The sequence below is a fragment of the Buceros rhinoceros genome, unplaced genomic scaffold (genome assembly GCF_000710305.1).
Source record: "Buceros rhinoceros silvestris isolate BGI_N320 unplaced genomic scaffold, ASM71030v1 scaffold4275, whole genome shotgun sequence".
Classification (NCBI taxonomy): Eukaryota; Metazoa; Chordata; class Aves; order Bucerotiformes; family Bucerotidae; genus Buceros; species Buceros rhinoceros.
This window is the reverse complement of record NW_010414393.1, coordinates 13,802-29,720: the sequence shown is the minus strand read 5'-3', so window position 1 is coordinate 29,720 and position 15,919 is coordinate 13,802. Positions and strand designations below refer to the sequence as shown.

Genomic DNA, 15,919 nt, shown 5'->3' with positions numbered 1-15,919 from the left:
AAAAAAAAAAAAAAAAAAGTAGTAGTAGACATGGATGGATTCATCCTGAGCACTCAAGTGGTATGTCACCTTTAGTCAGCCATCCTATTTACACGAGCTTATACCCCACACCTGCCTGTCCCCCAGTGCAAGTTTGGAGCCATATTCTTCTCTCACTTTACCCCAGCAAGCACCCCAAGACTTGACACTTGGGTGTATTAAATGTCTGGTAAAAATGGTGTAAAAAATCATGTTTAAGATCAGACCAAAGACAAACCTCATAATGATGGCCATGGCTTTTGCCTTGTGCCCACCTGAAGGGCACAAAGCAGAAGGAGCAGCTGAAATCATGCCAGGGTGAACGGACTCTGCGAGTCCTCGCTGTACATGGTGTGCTCACAGCAGCACTTCTAGTTTAGAAGAAATTACAGCCTGTAGAGAGGATGTGTTAGTGGAGTCACGAGCAATTAATGATTGAAGATACTTTGCAACCCATGAACAGGAGTTAAATTTCAGATTTGCAGGTTTGCTTGGTGCTGTCTTCAGTCTGTTCCTGTTGAAGCCAAAACAATGAGCTTTAGGTAAGTTAAGGTCTGGGGAGGGAGCCACTGTCTTTTATTAGATTATCACTAAGGGTGAGGAGAAAAAAAAATCATTTTTGAGGTACACAGACTCTAAAGACTGTGTTCTTCAAGCTGTCCCTCTGAAGTCTGTAGGAGAGTGCATGATGTGTAAGGTATCTTCACGAACATCTGTGAGACTGAAAATTTTGGCTACGTTTGGCAGAGAGTACGTGTTTGCACAAGGTGAGCACTGCTCTTCACTGGGAACTAGACACTATTACCGTACAAATAATAAATCTTGTAGTAAAATTGTGGTGAACAGCATCTGCCTGTGCTCATCTTGCACAACGTCCCCTCCAGTCATTGGTCAGGTTGCTGGATGCTCGACTTCAGCGAGGATCCAACAAAGGGGAACTTACCTGGTTCTCTTTCAGAGTAATCTGTCCCTGTTCCTTGCAGCCAATGAATGTCCTGATGCACCTGTAAATCCTCTCGTCATGTTGCACTCTTTGAACGAAGTTAGCAGGAAAAAATCCAGTCCTGTCATCAATTTTCCCCTGTGGAGAAAATGTATCGACAGAAGATTGTTAACACTTGTAGCTTTAATACAAGTTCCCTACAGAAAATACTATATTTTTTCCTTCTGGAAAGAAAACAGCTATAAAATAATTAGCACAAACCTTCCACCAGTCTTCATTGGAGTCTTCCAGAAGAGTGATCATATCTCCTGGCCTGTAATTAGAAGAGGAACAGTGCGTTAAGATGACTCTTAATTGTTGTGCCGCATCAGCTTCCACAATTTCTAACAGGCAGGTGGTCCTTCCTTGGTCATTTTCTCTGCGCATTCGCTGCAGGTAGACTCAATGAGGCAGCAAGGTTTTCTTCAGTCATACACGGGAACCGAGGAAGAAAATCCCTGTATACTGAGGCTAGACCTTTATTTTGAGAGGACGTCTGTGAACTGGAATTTTTGCTTCCTGTTTATTAAGAAACAGTTTAAAATACAGCCCCTATTTGTTATAGGCGTTATCTTATTACTTCAAGACATTTCACATTGTTGGGACACACCATTTTATCATCTGCGTTTTCAAGCTGTGACTGCAGAAGGAAGGCAGCAGAAAAATACTTCTATTTAACCGACAAATGCAATTAGGCAGCAGGGATATAATTCTGCCCAAGAATGTGTTCCGGATTTGAATGGGGCATATTTACCTTCCTAACGTGTGGTGCAGGGTTGTAATTGCTAAGTATCAGCATCCAGCTGACTAGTTCCAAGGCAGAGCTTGGAGAATAATTTGGCTGAAAATGCTAATAGCAAAATGTGCTGAGCTGATTCCGTGCGGGTAGCTGAGCGGTTACTTGACCTCGTTCCTCACATTGGTGGCACTTCATCAATGTTATTATGTAATTACAATAGCGCTGCGTTGTACAAAGTAAGGGGCAGCCTGTTTCCAAATGGATTAACCTCTGAAAACCCTGTCTGCTTGATACCAGGCATTACTTCAGTCTTAATAAAATAAATGGTTGACCCCTAATTATTCAGCTTTCCTTGCTTTCCCTGTTAGGCTCATTGAATTGTTGTGGTATCAGCTCAAGAGCTTGCAAATGCATCTGGAGCAAGTGATGGATAATGGGACCAATTTAACAGGCTCTTTCAGAGCACATGTAGATGTGGACCTGTCCGGGATGCAGCTGGAGGTGGTGGTGGTGGTGGGCCTCTTTGGTCCAAGTGATTATCACCGTTGCTCACAACCGGGGAAACAGGCATTCAGTCTTCTAACATTGCCTTGGAAAACCAGAGTTTTCCAGGTTTCAGAGAAAAGTCTCTATCAATAGGGCAACAGGGCAGGATTTTCCTCAAGCTCTCTTCAGGAAGCTGTGCCAATGGCTTTGGACTAATTAAATGTAGCTGAGGTGAAAAACACAGCTAGAGAACAAGCGATTTGGTATCACAGTGGTAAATATTTTTTCCATGGGAAAAGATATCTGAGTCGCTTATTCCAGTTCATATTTAATATAAAACAAAGACGTTTTAAGGGAGCCCATCTTGCCACTTCAAAGTGAATAGGCTGTTACACCATTGGAGCCCTTCCACTGCGAGGAAGACCATTTTCAACAGGAAGGATTTAGATCTCCAAACATATATTTCCAAACATATATTTTATATGAAAAATACATTTTCAGCCCTGATGTTAGAAATTATAAATTTATGTGGCCATCAGAGAAAGATGGCAACTGATCCTAAAGTCTCTTCATGTCAGTGCTCTGAGCACTGAGATTTTTAGATTCAAGACAAGCACATTTTCCTTTCTGATATTTTTTAGCACAGGACTAACATAGATGTCTCTAATCTCCAAAAAGGATTCAAAATAGAAGTCCCAGCTGGCCCTATGTTACCCTTGCTGCCTAGATTTAGCTGCTAATCCGTGAAAGAAGACAATCTGCTTGGTGTTTACTACTGGTTGAAATCACTCTCAGGTCTTAACTTTTTTTTCTGTAAATCACAACCCTGGATAAGTTGTCTGCTCTACATCAGTGCTCTAGATTTCAGCCGGTGGCAAGACAGGGACTCATCAGCCCTGAAGTGACCAGGCAACCACAGATGGTCATTGTAGGCCCTCTACTCTACTCTACTCTACTCTACTCTACTCTATTTCATATGCAGCCATATGGCTCTCAGTTCACGTGGGTCATAACAATTAACAAATATTCTGGGACTTTACCTCATCTCCAAGTCTTCATTTTCTTGTGGTACAAATTTGTACAAGGCAACATAGGTGTTCATTTGTAACGTGCTTTTATAAAATGGTCCCTTTAAGAAAAAAAGAGAAAGAGATAATTTAAATACCTGTCCTGTGCAGGAATTTGATTCACTTTTTAGAGACTGGGGAACCAGGGCCTGATCTTCCAAGAAATAAGGTGGAATCGTCTCATTGCTTTCACACCTTGGAGGGCTGTGGCCCAGATGCATTGCAAGTCACTAAGGCAGTAACGGTCTTCATTTAGAAATAAGATTTTTGAACCCCGAGATCAAATTCCAGGCTGTCAAAGATGACCACAAATCTGCACAAGACGGTCTTTTGCCCTCTGTTACTGTCTGACCCTTGCGAGCCCAGCAGCGTATTACTGGCATTATTTAAGGTGCCTGTAACACACCCTCGTTATGGATGGAGCTAGAGTTGTACGGAGCACGTGTCCGACAAACAGGGTTGGACAACCACTTCCTGAAATGGAAAGCTGCTTGTGCTGGGCTTCCCACAGAGAAGACCGGCTTCTCTCCCTCCTCACTTTCTCCACTGGTAATGTGGAGGAAAAATAAGGCACCTAAACCAAAGCCCAAATAATTTTCCAAACCACATCTGTGATTTTTACATTCCTGCAGTTTTGACTGTAATGATGTGGGCTCCACATCGGATCTTTGATTGTGTTCACAGAATCAATTTGTAATAAACAGAAGAACATAAAAGGACCATAACAGGTAAACCAAAGAGCCATCGGTGCTGTATATTGCTTCCAGCCGTGGCCAGTGGCCCAGAAATGGTATAGAAAAACGGCAGTCAGATATCGATGGTTCTCCAGGATAGTGCCCTAGCAGACCTACTCAAGGTCCTCAGCTGTCCATAAAAACAAGACTTTTCTACGACTTCCCCTCCCCATTGCATTCTCACAAGATTTATGCCCATACCGGGGAGTGTATACTTTTTGGTTCTTCGCCAAAGTGTTCTGTGCCGTTTTCGGAGTATGTAAACACTGAAATAAAGCAAACACACGACATTTTAGGGGTAGTTTAAGGCTCTTCACCTCAACAGGATCATCTCCGTTAATAATTTCCCCCTTGCATTCTTTGACCCCATGTGCTCACTTCTAAACCCTTCTACATTTCCAACAAAACAAAAGGCATTTTGGGCACGTGGCACAAACCAATCTTGGTCCCGAAGAATTTACAGTCGTAACAAATAAACCATGTTGATTGGTTGATGTACAGCCCTGGGGATAGAACCTAGGCCCCTAACTGCGCTGCCAGTTAAAGCCCAGCAGCCGTTTCCTCACACTGAACGCTGTATTTCGTTCAAAAACACCTGCAAAACCTGATGACCATGTAAGAGCAATACTGAGGGAGGTTTGTATGCAAACCCTCTTCTTTCCCCTCTTCAACCCTCTTCAGGATGCGTGTCCTCAGATACCTCCCTAGAAAAACCACTGTGGCTTTATTACATTGGCTGAATTCCTCCTTCAGATTTTAAGAACTGCCTGGCATTTCTTGCTTCTGGATTAAATCTGAGCATGATTTTAACTGCTGGAGTCTTTGAACAGCTAGAACCATCAGCACTTTCTGCCACCATTTACCTCTGCAGGTATTTTGAGCAGGAGCTGAATTTTGTAGTCACTGGCAGTAAGTAGGAGGCTGATTGAGTGCATTTTCCTTTCGTTTCTCTGTGATACAGTTCCATGAGCTCAGGAGGAAGAAGGTGCAGAGACCACCAAACTGCTGAATGTCTTTTCCCCTCTGCTCTTTCACTTGCTTATCCTTTTTTCCAATAACACACATTTCTGTAGCTGTTCTACACTCTAAACGATGACCAAAGAGCCTTTGAAGAATTTTTCTGAGTGAAACAATAAGACTCCTTGATAGTAGAGAGGTGTACTTCGACACTAAAAAAATGCAGAGTTCTTGTAACAGAGGAAAGAACTCGATCAGCAGCCACAGCTTGCATCAGAAAGATCTCATACAAAGACACACATCCATGCGCACACACAAGCACGTGCTCTCTGATAAAATGTAAGACAGTGTGCAGTCATAAAGTCCAACGTGTGAATGGGAAGGCAGCACGTCAACTGATACCTGCAGCATTCGATCTCAAAATGCCCCAGGCTGGGTCCTGGTGGTCTGACTGCGGCTGACCCGGGAGCCTCACTGTGCTCCTCACCAAGTCCTGTTGTAGAGGCACTGTGACCCTCCAAACTGTCACCAGTACCAGAGGGAAAACCTTAAAAATAAAATTAATTTCCTGCGTCTTCTAGTATAGGGGTGTATGTACATCTGACATCTGTGTAAATGGGTGTAAAATGCTGCTATTAGAATCTGGCAGGGTTTGAGTGCTCCTCAAATTACTACACTTTGTGTCCAGAGGAAAAGGAGTTAGGGGGCAAATAAAACAAAACATTCTGGTGAATAAAGAGCTGGGTAACTAGGAGCTCTTTGGACTTGGAGGAAGTCATTCACCAGACGAAGTAGAAGTACTTCAGCCTCATGTTCGGAGTAATTTCTGGTGGTGACAGAAAATAAAGCTGAGTTACTAACGTACAGCCTCGTGAGCTGATGGAGAGGGAGCTGGACCGTATCTTTGGCACTCACCAGCCCTGGGTTTGCAGGGAGGACACCCCATATTTGACTCGAGGGGAAAGTCCTCAAATCCCTGTTGGTAAGAGGCTCGTACACGTCACTTAAAGCACATTTTGGCTTGCGGGACTTCTGCTAGCGACGGCAATTCGCAGCAGTGAGGGAGTATAACTGGCTTAGAGGAGGCTGACGGGCTGGAAATGAGGTGTGCCATCCTATGGTTGTTAACATGGAAGCTTTACTTCTTAGTACGTGTACCAGGGCCTGAATGAAAGAACCTTCCCTGGAAATGCAAGTTATAGGAGCGATTCTACGGCCACGCTTCTGCGGGGCCCTTTCTGCAGGCTGTGTCTCTTCTGCTGTTTCCCTTTAAGCAAAGAGTCTCCAATGTACCTTTGCCCAAAATCTTATTTTCAGAAGGCTTTATTTTTTTTAATTAAAAGGGAAAAAAAGAACTGGAATAGACCTGCTTTGTCAAGGCATTAATATGGAACCGTCTGCTAAAGAGGCAGTGGACAACTGAGGAGGAAGGAGCAGTGAATCACCCTGTAACAACATTTTGATTTTACTTCGTTAAATTTTTAATCTCTGTGTAGCTCATGGTCTCTAGATATTACTAGGAGGCAATTGAATCTGAAGACCACAGAGGTATGTAGTTCCCATCTCCACACAACAGAAACCCATCTATTTTCATATTTGTTTGCCCTAGGAGCAGCAGGGAAAATAAATAAATAAATAAAAGCAGGGTTTTTTACAGTCTGAAAAGGATTTTACCATTTCCACAGCTTGTGCAAACAGTGCGGGCACTTTATTAAAAACCTACCGAGGGGAAATTTTTGGAGTGACTGATGCATAATTTATACCCTGAGCCTCTGAAGGGTGGATTGTAAAAAAGCCAGTGCTGATCAAAGGAATCGTTAATGTGCCGCGGAAGTTATTTGGAGGTTTGACACATGCTGAGTTTTTAAACTAATCTCTTTGCGTTAAGTTCCTTGAATGCCTCTCAGTGCGTTCAGTGAATACAGATCTCAGAGAAAAAAGTTTCTTTGGGTTTCAGAAATGAAACTGCGGATCGACGATGAAATAAAGAGTTATCTGAAAACTCAAATAGGGCCAACTAAATCTCAGGTGGGCAGATTAAACAATGTGAAGCAGACTGAATTCTTTAGCTTTAACCAGGTCAGGTCAACTTGCATTTGCAAGACAGAAAACCTAAGAAAATGGTCACGAGAAAGCAGATAACATAGATGGTACGTTCGCAAAATGAGAGGGAGGAAATGACTGAACACTGTGAGAAGCGATAGGACCAGGAGGGGAGGGAAGGGAGAAGGAGGTAGCATGGACTGGGAGTGGACAGCTGAAGCTGGTGTTTCACCTGCATGAATTGCTAGCAGTGTGTAAGCAGCACCGGGGAATGCGACGGAGATTAAAGGTCTGCTCACTGTGATTTATTTTTGTAGTGCGCATCTTGTGAGATTCAGCAGAGCAGCCTTCGGGTGCTGCTAGAGAAGTTGCTCTGATGGGGCTGAAGTTTTGCTTAGTGCTCCAAAACCCTTTGGTACTTACTGCTTCCCTCCTATGAACTGAATTTAAGCCCCAGGTCACAAACACCATCCCTCAGAAACTGAGATTTCATTACTAAGTTCTCAACTGCTGCAAAAACATTACTCTTGTACCACAGAGCAGACAAGGGACTTGGGCTGTTAATGTCACGGGGCACGTTACTACAATCGTACAGAGAAGCTGCAATTATAATCAGGATTCGTTGTGTTCAATATTATGCAGACATATGGATATTATGTGATTCATCTCCTCTCCCAAAGAGGTTATGGTGTCTAGAGACATGGAGACAAGACAAACACAGACAAGAAAGAAAGTTTTTTGTTCTACTTTGCCAATGTGGAGCTGAAACCTGTTAAGCCATTAGTCTACAGTCATGTTGGTGAAGTGCAGGAGGTAGGGAGTGGACCTCAGCCTTGTCCAGTGCCAGGTCCAGACACAGCAAAGTAAGAAAACTGGTGGCCTGGATTTCATCGGAATGGCAAAAAGCATTCCCCAAATTCTTGTACCAACTACCTGCCCCACTCGCCCCCCACTTTGAAAACCAGAATGCTGCTAAAACATGCACATGCCATAAAAACCATCCGAAGACGCCATCCTGGCCTGGCAGCACTCACCACTGTTGCTGCGCTTCCTGCTTGTGTCAAGGGTGCCAGCAGAGCTATTGCCTTCCTCGGGAACTTCTGCCAGGTCAGCTGTCTGAGGGACAGAAAGACCAGATGAGATGGGGTAAGCCAGGAAAAGCGAGCAACGAGGTGAGATAAGAAGACACAAGGGCTTTGGGGGAAGGCAGTACTTGGGTGCTACCAGATTAATGGGAATGCAGAACCCACTGCAGCTGGCGATGCACAACAGATACCTACTGCATGGGGAGCGGTGGAAGCCCAGAAAGATCCAGACTAAGTCTGGATCCAGTCTGGAGTACAGAAGATTTCTGTAGTATAAAGCGAAGCGAAAGTTAGGGAACAAAGGATTATGTTAGATAACGCAGCACTCCGTGTAGAACAGAAAGGGCTTGGGGGGATTTGTAGATCTTGCAGGGATGATAAATAGCTACTTACCGAGCAGACTGGACGTTAATTGCAACTATTGACTCTTAATTTACTACTAACCCTGTGTACCTTATTTAGTAAAATAACTGTAACGTGAGGGTGATTTTAATTCTGTTAACATGCTGTGGAAGAAGGAGCTGGAGTGTTGTGGAGCTGTGTGCTGTCAGGCTTTAAATATCTGCCCTCACTTCCTTTTTAAACAGCCTGCTGGCTGGTACGGTTAGGAAAAAATGAAACCCGAAAGTTGTTGTTAGAATGACTATGATTTCTTATTTGTCCCATATTAATGCCAATCATGATTAGGAACCCATTGTTCCAGGGTGTAGGAAAACACGGGATGCCAGAATCTTGCACCTCAGAAGTACACTCTGCACGAGGCACCAGATTCCTTGGTGGGGGCGTCAGCTTCTCCATGTAGAGCCCGACAGGAACCGGGAGCTGCTCCAAACAACTCTGTCCGAATCTGACCTCACGGACCTTCAGTTTCTGAACTCTCCCCACGTGACTTCTTTTGGGTGAAACATCGTTGATAACCATAACAAACCCAAACACTGAACTTGAGTCAGGTGCCCTCTTTAATCTGTAAATCCTTACAAGCTCCTAAAGCTTTAGTTATTCCTTGTTAACAGGATTTTAAAGACATGTGGAAGGATTTTACTTCATCATTCCATGACACTTTACAATTGTACTGCACGCGTAGCTCTGTCCATTGCTTTTGCAGGAGGAAAAGTCACATCAGGAACATTAACTGCTTTTGTTGAGGGAGCATAAAATCTCATTTGCTTTATAGATTTCAATGTATTTTTTCCCCCTTTACTAATGCTGACAACAGAGCTTTTTTTAGAAAGTACTTCGACGATATTATTTCCCCTCTCTAGTACTTGGCTACTTCTCCATCCAAGCATACTAACGACCAAAGAGGTTAAAAAGTAGATTTATGCCGTGGGTATCCTGTGGTTACCCCTTTCCTTTGCTGTTTTAAGAGCCTTTTCCCTTACTGCTCTGCTTTGCCTTGGTTTTAGACTCGGCCTTTTGTAGCAGGTCACCCTTGTCTTGTGTCCTGCACAAATGGGTCACTCCTGGCGGGGGAGGCGTGTTAGCAAAGCTAACACAGAGTCAGTGTAGAGCATATCTAGGGATTTCTGGTCGCTGGGTAGAGAAGGGAAAGACTGGCTTTGTTGAAATACGCAGTCCCAGCTATTTTTCAGCTCGTTGCTACAGCGTGTTCCTCAGTCTTCATAGACTAGCTTCGTAACTGCTGATTATCTTCATATTTTGTTAGGTACTACTGCATGTGGGATGTGCAGTGACTGTCTCTTCAGTATGTACCTCATCCCAAACCTCCTGAGTAACCCCAGATACCTGCAATGATTTTTCGGTCAAGAGCTAAATGACAAATGGACTGATAGAAATGATAGAGTTACGAAGCTGCTTTTGAGAGGAGCTGATCCACAAAAAACTAGCAAGAACTGGAGTCACTTTTACATCACCTCAAGTGACTCGCTGTATAAATGTGGGTTGCGGAAGCACATTTTTGAAGGAAGCAGTAGGTAGTAAATCTGGAGCATATGGCCACTTTCTTTTATGGGAAATGCAAAATCCGGGCTGAAAAATCGCAGTGGGTGTGTCCACGCTGCTCAGTCATGTTAAAAATACCTTGGCTCGTTCAGAAAGTCTCTACTCTGTGCAGAGACATGAAGTGCAGCCCTAGAAGCTTCATGGCTGTTGAGGCAAGGCATGGCTCCTAGGCCCGTGCTTTGAACGACGTTCAAGAGGAGCTGCCACGCTGCTCTGCCCCAGAGGCAGCCTGCTCTGGGCACTGGGCAGTGCCTGCCCCTGGGTCGCACATCACAGCTGTAAAGCTCCATGCCCCCATCATTTGGTTCAGCGTTGTATCTGCCCCTGGTTTTTATCCTTGTCTCAATCCACAGGCTTGCACTGGCAGAAGTTGCGGTTTCACGTGTGTGGTTACTCAGTTGTTCTAACGTTTCCTACTTTCTGTATGCCGACACGTGTTATATTCTCTCTCAGCCTCAGCACCCTGGAGAAATTCCCGTAATGAACTCACGTTCCTCATTTTACTCCCACACCTCACCTAGTTACGATCAGCTCCTTTGGGCAAACTGACACAGCATTCGTGATTTCTGCGCTTGAGTTGACATTCATAATTCAATAGAATGCTTTATTGATTTAGAAAGCACTAATTACATTTGTAGAACTTCTGTTTCAAAGTAAATTAAATAATCGAAAGAACTGTAACCACGATGCACAGGTGGTGGAGTCGCTTTCGGTTTCAATAAAGATTGGAATTACCAAATTCCTCTTCAGACGCAAACAAGGGTGGCTGGAGGACACGTCCTTTGACAACTCCCTTGCAGATTTCACTTAGTTGTTGTTTAAATTTGTCTGTCTTCTTCCCCATCTGACACTAATGGATGTCTGTCCAGAGGCCACCTACACCAGCTGAGGTTACAGTCAGGGCGAGGGGAACATCAGCAACACCAGTGCTAAGGGAACTACTATTTACCTTGTCCTCTTTCTCCAGCCGTTCTATCATACTCCTGAAGAAAGTGACTTTTGTGATAGGAAAGAGCAAATGATGAAGATTTACATGAAGCTGAAAATCTCCCTGTCTGGAAACAACACGCTGAGCACACCTGCCTGTATTTGGGTTTTGGAGAGAGGAACCCAATCCTGTGACGCCTCCCTCCTGAGTGCACAGTGGACAGGGCTGGAGGTGCCCGTCCGCTGCCTTGTTGCAGTAGCAGTGGCTTGATTTTGGCTGGGCTTGTACTTTTAAATCCAGGCACTGAGGGCTCCAACCCATCGCTGCCATTTGTATGAGGAGTAAATACCCACCAGCACCGATGGGCAGGATGCATCTACTCCGGCATGACATTTAAATAGCTCTGCTCCACTTTTACACAGACATGAAAAATCAAAAGAATATAATTCCCCTTTCCAACCCAATCCAAAAAGATGATTCACTTAATCTGTATTTCCCTCTTTTTCTCTAGAGTAATCTAAAAGATCCTTAAACCCCACGTTTACAAAAATAATGCATTTGCTGGTCTCATTTTGGAAGCTGAGAGTGAGACATTTTTTTTACGGTTTGAAATACAAGTTCTATGAACTCTGATAAAATGAGTATCTGTTGCTCCTCCAGAATGAAAATAGAAGCAAGACATGAGATACTTACAGAATTTCTGTTGGGAGAGTCGGACCCGCTTCCAGAACTGCCCTTTTTGGTTTTCTGGGCTAAGGAAGTCCCAAAGCGGAGAGTTTCATACACAGGGTCAACTTTATTTCCACAGGCTGCAACAGAAGGAGCAAAACACCATCAATCCCTTGAAGATACTTCTGGTCACTTGGAGAAACACCTGCCTCTACCCACGTGCTGGGGTGTGTGCTTAGACACAAGCTGAGAGACTCCTGCTCAAAGTGTTTGATGAGCTCAGTGGAACTGGCTTTTACTGGTGATTTCCTGCTGCCTCTCTGCTCTCATAAAGATCATCCCCTCCTCCCTCGTACAGGCTCTTCAGATCCCCGCCACTGCCTTGTCTCTTCATCTGCCGTCTCCTTCTCTAACCACTACTGATGCTTCCTGCACTGCGTGTAAGGAAGTCAAAGTGCAGGAGGCTTTCATCCGCATCCGCTGCCTGTTCCTACCGTTGACCTCTTGGTTGCTCTCGACAGTAGATGCTGGAAGGGAAAAGCCCTGCATTGTGCCTGAGCATCATTGTGGTATGGGTGGGCCATCACCTTTATCCTTCTGCCCTCGCAGTTCTCCTGCCTGGCTACTATGGATAAACAGGAGGGCCTGGATCAGTACATCTGTAGCACTGCAGGAGGGACATTTTGGACAAAGCACTGAGAAAATACAAAATACTGAGAAATTTTGAATTTTTATGAGAGCAAAGCACACCTCGTTTTTTGGCCAAAGTTTGTTCAGGATGTTTCTGTTGTTTCCAACAAAAACGACAGATGTTTTTAGAAAAAGAAATTTAGATGAAATCCATGTAATTTTTTTAAAAATTTATTTAAACTGCCAAAACCAACAAAGAAAACGTCCTCAGACAAGTAGCTTTAAACTGAGTGGTTTTGGTTTTGGCTTTCATTTCTTGTACTGCCAGCCTTGCCTAGTCAGAGTGCTGGTGAGAAATATTTTCCAGCATCAACTCAACTTTTCCTTTTCAAAATGTACCTTTCAGGTGTTTGAAAAACCAGTGGGCGAAATCTGGTCTTCTAAACACTCGGACGATGTGTAGACATGGTCAGTAAGGAAAAATACGAGGAAAGGAAGAAGTGTGGATGGAATGGGACAGGCACCAAGCAACACCACTCAAAAGCCAGACCAGTGGTTTGAATGCCTCCTGCTGTTTTGATCACTCTGTCTTTTCTCTGGCTCGTCCCAGCTCAGACCTTCACCTCGATATTCTGGTGTTTCTTGCCTTTCAAGTTCCTCCCTTGATCTCAGCTAGTTATTAATATAAACAGGGTAATTGCTAAGAGGTTACATGGATGGGGTTTTGGGTGAGACGCACGGTAGACACACCCTCTCCTCTTCCAGCTCTGTATCTTTGAAGTGGTCCTTTCCTGAGATGGCAGAAGGACATCCAGTCACCGAAAGGAGCTGGAAGGCTGCTGAGGGTAAATACCACGGCTGGAAGTCTGCCGCTACTGTTGCAGAGCACTGCCAAAGGGAGACTGAACGGAAAAGCAACCAAAACCTACCAATAGGCATCACTTCCTTGATGCAGCCAAACTGTTCATGAATGAGCAGTGGGGAGCTGTAGTACCGTCGAAACCCCTTTGGCTGGAGGGAGAGAAAGCAAAGACAAGTGAAGCACATTGCTGCCGTGACTGACGTAGAAGAAGTACAGTCAGCTCTACGGCTCATGGCATAACAGCCTGGCAAGGCTGGAAACTCATTTCCTGTTGTCAAGCCACTCTGGGGTTCAGAGATCAGGGATTTCTTTCATTTTTTGCCCAAAAGAAAAAACCCCAAACAATTTCCCATATTTGTGTGGAAGGAGGGGCTCATTCTCAGCTCCCCTTTCTCTTTTGTCTTCCACAAAAGCAGCACTGATTAACTGCAGCGGAAGTGCTGAGTCATTAGAGGTTTGGGGAAGTTGCCCTCTCCCTTTCCTCGTGTAACGTGAATTTGCACTGTTTTGCATTTCCTAAACATGCAGCTATCCTTCCCCACCCTAACTCCAAATCCTCATGTTCCCACATACGCACTTGTAAAACCCAAGGAATTTACAGCCTTTCTATAGGTTCTTCTAAGGTTTGCTGCTGACTGACTGCACCTTCTGCTGATTTTTGTCTTGTACGGTCAAAAAACTCTCCAAGTCTTTGCCAGGTGCCCCCTCAATGCCCATTTGTAGAGAAATGCACTATGACAACTCAATCTATACCTTTAAAGAATACCACAATATGGCCAATAATGGTGCCCTACACCACCCTAACACCCATTCTTGGAGGTCTAACATTTCCTGTTACCTCTCTATTTATATCTCAGCTAGCGAATATCTCAGGCAAGGGCTGAGTGCCCGAGTGAAAGTGCTAACACCTAAATCTTTAGGAATGTCCATCAATGTTTAGAGATTTACAAATGGTCTCTCAGTTTTCTGCTCTTTGCAGGCTCTTTGTGAGAACTTCCAGTCTAACTTCCAGTAAGAAGTGGGAAAGCCTCATGGAGATGTGGATGTTCTCTGTATCCTATGTTCAGTATACGTGAAAAAAGATAGACAACTAGTAATCTTGCTAATGAGCTGCACTATAGATTGAGAAGGAATGAGGGAGTTGCTAAATTTGGTTTGTTAGAGGAATAAACTCCAGACTCTCCAGCCTTGGTTTGCCCCTGCAACTAGATTCAGACAGACCATGAGCTCATGAAGCTCCCGTTACCTTGCTGGATGACTTCCTGCTGTAAATTTGGCCTCTCCTTTTCTGCTTTTGGTAAACTAGTGACCACAAGAGCTGAGGCTGGAATCAAGAAATACGTGAAACAATTCACGTGATTTAATATTTGGCTTGTCTAGGGTCTGCAGTGAGGTCATTCAGCTCCTCACAGATGACCTTCCTACACCAGAACGCCTCACACTAGGGCTAAGATTATGGTTTAAATGCATAAAGATTTGCTTCACGTCTATAAACAACAATAGCTTTCACTGAATACTCTTGGAGATAAAAGATCTTTCCAGTGAAAGGCAGGTTTTCCAGCCTTTTAGAAGTCTATTTTTGCATTTTTTTCATCATTTAACACAAGGAAACTCTTTGGTTTGGTCTTATAATTGTCTCAGGTGCCTTCAGGTTGCTGAGAACATCTGAAAACCTGATGAGAACATCTGAAACACGAATATATGTATTCAGTTTTCATATTCCAAATGGTGATTTTTCCAAGTTCTTTCTCCAAAAGTGACCGAAAGAAACATATGCCCACAAAAGTCAACAAGCTGGGTCAGGAGCATCTCAAACACAGTGGCCTGTCTCTGCCAATAATGAGAATTTGCTGCTCAGAAGGTGACCCAGGCACTAAGTTGCTGTGTCCATACAGGGGCAGGTCTCATCCCAGCCTCTCCTACTGAAAGATTGCTTCAAACTCTGCAGTATCCAGCTGGGAAACATCCTTTGGGTTTCTTTTTAAGATGAATTATGGTTTTTCTTTAAGTCTCTTCAGTGAAAAACACACAATAAAACAGAATTTGAAGGATTTTTTCATTTGTTAAACTCCTTTGAAATCTTTTGATTTATTCATAGCATTGGTTGAGAGTTTACCCTACAGCAGGCACAGTTCACATCAAGGGGGCGAATTCCGTTATGTAGTTAATTTTGGAGGACGTTAACTATATTTTTGCACCCACAAAGCAGACGCGATTCGCATTTAATTTTTGTTCAGGTTTTTGAGTAGGAGCAATTGCCCAAATTGAGAATAGGGCAACACCCGGCTTGGCTTTTCTCCCCTCAGTGAAGCGACCTGGTGTGAGTCCTGTCAATGCACCAGCTCGGTAGCAGCCAGGGGGTCAGGCACACAGCGGGACTGGCACCAGCACGCAAAGCTGGTGCCTCGCGCTGCCCTGAGCCGCTCACTTACCAGCTTGCCCATGCAACGCTGTTGTCCAATACTGTCTGCACACTTGTGGTGGATGCTCATCTTACAAGCCTTACAGCGCAGCCCGTGCTTGGCGTTTGTCCCTGTGAAAGGCACGGAAATGACTGAATTAGACAAAATCAATAGTTGCCATGCATTTAACGAATGACCCGAAAGAAGTGATGAGGAGGTGAGTTGCAGTAAATAGTGACGCCACTCTTTGCCTTGCCGCCTTCTTTTTATATACGTTTGTGGACACATTTTTCTTTACAGCTTCTCTGTTTCAGGCATTTCTCCCCCAGGCTCTTTCCTAGGCTATTGCTGCCTT

At 44.2% G+C, this 15,919-nt stretch overlaps 1 protein-coding gene across 1 annotated transcript in view; it reads right to left on the bottom strand.

Annotated features, from left to right (window-relative positions):
- STAC (SH3 and cysteine rich domain) overlaps positions 1-15,695 on the bottom strand; it is a gene marked incomplete at its 5' end in the record, with an annotated part of 21,387 nt that extends 5,692 nt beyond the window's left edge. The window contains 8 exons of the mRNA XM_010137062.1: positions 962-1,099; positions 1,223-1,274; positions 3,266-3,354; positions 4,228-4,292; positions 8,061-8,142; positions 11,695-11,810; positions 13,230-13,311; positions 15,595-15,695. Coding sequence (XP_010135364.1) covers positions 962-1,099; positions 1,223-1,274; positions 3,266-3,354; positions 4,228-4,292; positions 8,061-8,142; positions 11,695-11,810; positions 13,230-13,311; positions 15,595-15,695 — 725 coding nt within the window. The remainder of the gene's footprint in view (positions 1-961; positions 1,100-1,222; positions 1,275-3,265; positions 3,355-4,227; positions 4,293-8,060; positions 8,143-11,694; positions 11,811-13,229; positions 13,312-15,594) is intronic.
- Between the last annotated feature and the right edge of the window lie 224 nt (positions 15,696-15,919).